This window comes from Coptis chinensis, chromosome 8 (genome assembly GCF_015680905.1).
Source record: "Coptis chinensis isolate HL-2020 chromosome 8, ASM1568090v1, whole genome shotgun sequence".
Lineage (NCBI taxonomy): Eukaryota > Viridiplantae > Streptophyta > Magnoliopsida > Ranunculales > Ranunculaceae > Coptis > Coptis chinensis.
In genome coordinates, this window is record NC_141463.1 from 14868366 (window position 1) to 14871836 (window position 3471).

At 41.3% G+C, this 3471-nt stretch overlaps 1 protein-coding gene across 1 annotated transcript; it reads right to left on the minus strand.

Annotated features, from left to right (window-relative positions):
- Nucleotides 1-741: 741 nt before the first annotated feature.
- Nucleotides 742-1431, minus strand: LOC147480146 (uncharacterized). The gene has a single exon (XM_086578570.1). The coding sequence runs from the start codon at nucleotides 1429-1431 to the stop codon at nucleotides 742-744; it is 690 nt and encodes a 229-aa protein (XP_086434696.1).
- Between the last annotated feature and the right edge of the window lie 2040 nt (nucleotides 1432-3471).

The following is a 3471-nucleotide window of genomic DNA, read 5'->3' on the forward strand; positions in this document are numbered from 1 at the left end:
CATAACTGAATAGGAGGGAGAGGATACACACATCTGGATCCAATTACATATAGCAGGGGGGAACTTGAAAGTATTCAGCATGATTTATACAGTGTCCTAGCTAACCATATCATAGGCTTTCCTTATATCAACTTTGATAGAACATCTCGGAGTACCATGTTTTCACTCATATCCTCGCAAAAGCTCATGAGACAGTAAGATGTTGTCCTGTATAGACCTGCCAGGGATGAAAGCTAATTGGTTAGAGTAAACTAAATCATTAATCACCAATTTCAATCTATTAGTGATAACTTTAGACATGCACTTGTATATGGTGTTGCATAAGGCAATAGGTCTAAAGTCTTCTACCTTAGTAGGGTTATTAACTTTAGGCACAAGGTAGAGAAAGGTTGCATTGACTCCTCTAGGGAGTTTACAACATCTAAAGGCATTTTTAATAGCAGAGACAAAATTTGGTCCAACAATAGCCCAACATTTCTTAAAGAAAATCGAAGTATATCCATCTGGGCCAGGAGCCTTATTGTCCTCCATATAAAAAAGAGCTAGTTTGATTTCTTCATCCGTCACTTCAGAGTCCAAAGAAATGGTATCTCTGACAGTGGCTTTGACAGATAGATTTTGAAAGAAGGCTGGACAAGAGATCTCTGCCCCCTTTGTGCCAAGAATCCCTTTGTAGAACTCCACAATCATATTGCAAACCTCTTGCCCTTTGACTGTGTCACCTTGTGCATCTTGAAGATTCTAAATACCACTTCTAGCTCTCTTTTCCTTTAATAGATTAAAGAAAAAGGTTGTGCATTTATCTCCTTCCATCATCCATTCACTATCCTCCTTAGTCTGAATTTCAGAGGCTTCCGCCCTAGCAAGCATTTGGTACTTGTTAAGAGCAACTTTTTCATTTTGTCCCAGACATGGATTGAAAGGGTTGTCCTGCAACTGCTTCTGGATGTCATATAGCTCCTCTCTAGCTTTTATAACTCTGCCATGAAGATCAGAGAAATTCTTCCTGGCCCAAGGCTTTAATCTTTCATTCAGAAGCTTTAGTTTCTGCATGAGAACATACATGGGATTGGTGAAAATTTCAGTCTTCCACACCTCTTCAAGAATAATATGAAACTCCGGTTGCTCCGCCCAGTAGTTTTTGAATCTAAACGGTGATGTGTTTATGCTCTGTGCATTCCACTCAATAAGAATAGGGGAATGGTCAGAGATTCCATGTGGAAGGAATTCCACTTTAGAGGACGGAAATCGTGTCAGCCATGGGCTATTAACCATGCACCTATCAATCTTGGTCATAATCCTTCCAGGTCCATCCACCTTGTTGCTCCAGGTAAAGAAAAAACCATTAAAAGCTAAGTCAGAAAGACCACAAGCTACTAGACAATCAGTAAAATCACTAGCTTCTCTTGGGTGCATAGGTGCCCCACCCATTCTCTACTCTGCCTTGGTAATATTATTAAAGTCACCAACAATATTCCAAGGAAGATTAATAGAGTTCTGGATAGTTCAAATGTCTTGCCATAACTTCAATCTTTCAACTTTAGCATTCCTAGCATATACCACTGTAAGAAAGAACACTTCATTGTAATGGATATGGGTTACCTTACAATGAATATATTGGTCGGATTCCATAATCTTGACAAATTGCAGTATACCTGGGTCCCAACATATCCAGATTCTGCCTGAAGGATCTCAACTGTAGTTATTCATATGTTCCCACTGAGGACAACACATATTCCGCATGAGTTCACACTTGTCCTGCCTTACTTTAGTTTCTAGCAAGCAGAACGAACTCAACTTCTTCTGTATTCTCATTTTATTTATTTCTTTAGCTTTTTGAACTTCATTAGTGCACCGCACATTCCACACACAGATTGGCGTAGACATTAATGCCATTTATTTTTTGCCCCCTTGGGCCTACCCCTTCTTTTACTACTGCTTGGTTGCTCAGATGAACTTCCATGCAACACTTTCTGTTGTAATGCTATCCTTTGATTGGGGATAGCACCACTTGCTATCCTTTGATTGGGGATAGCACTTTATCTAATTTCACCTTGTCCACTCCTTGTACCTACTCTTGTTACAACACCAGTAAGAGGCGGGGAGAGCAACGGGTTCGCATTCACAGTTTGAAGTGGCTTGGCTTGCCCACTCCTTGTACTTGCCCTTGTTACAACACCAGACGGAGGAAGAGATAGCAAAGAATTCACATTCAAAATAACCTCATCTTGAAAGTGCTCAGTTTCCTCCTCAGATATCTCACTTGGGTCAAGAACACTTTCTAACTCCTCTTCAAGAGCAGAAAACCTGTTATGGTCCAAAACATAGAGCATTTCTTCCCTAATAGTGAGAGAATCATCAACACCCATCATAGCATTAGGAACAGAGTTGGTCAATGCCAAGTCCAACATCACCCTCTCTTGTACTGTGGTCGACTCGTCAGGGTCAAACTGCACTATTGCATTACTAAACTGGGTAGTAGGTTCCCTAGATTGGTCTGCATGTCCTGGACTATTTTCCTCAGTTTGCACTGGTATAACTTCCAAAGTATGCACATCATCTCCATGTTCTGCTTCTGGCTTGGAGAATCTCGAGAATTTTCTGCTTCCCTAGCTCTCCTTCTTAACCTCCTTCTCTGACTCTTGGAAAGCGAAGGTTCAACTACTTTTTCCTTGCCAAATTTGTCATTGGTTGTATTATGGCCAGTCACTTTTCTGCATTCATTAATCATATGACCAATTATTTTGCAGTGGTTGCAGAATTTTGGCATCTTCCCCAATCAAATTTCTTGCCAAAACTCATAACCAGTCTCAACCATTTCTACTCAAAATTTTGTCAGGAATCGGTTCAGAGAGATCTATGTCCACCAACACACTCGCACAAAAACAATTATCTCTTTTAACAGAGTTTTTGTCCACCCGAATGGGTCCTCCCAACCCTCTACCCATTGCCATAAGCGTTTCTACTTGCCAATACTCAAGAGGGAGACCTGGGAATCTAACCCATACAGGAGCAGAAGTGTGCTTGTATGTCTTTGTACAAAAGTTAGGTGTCCAGAGCTTAAACCGAATGGGCTTACCTACAATACTCCATGGACCACCCAACTGAACTCGATTGAAATCAGCTTCATTGTCCATCTTAAACAAAACAAAGCCTTTTCCCATCGGTGTAAGCTTTACCTTACCTGAAAGTCCCCATTTTGCATATACCTCAGCTTTAATAGCTTCCAACGTTAATACTTGCATATCCAACCGTCCCACTAGTGCATGCTTACACGCTTCAAATAAGAGTAGGTTGGAGGAGTACCATAGAACGCTACAGAGATAGTATGATAAACGAGTGAAGCTGCGTACATTCAAGGTGGGTGACTCCGTGCTGCGACGAGTTACCCCTGCCACCAAGAAGGAAAATGATGGAAAATTGGGTCCCAACTGGGAGGGATGTCGTCAGGGAGAAGGGTACTTCTGGAAC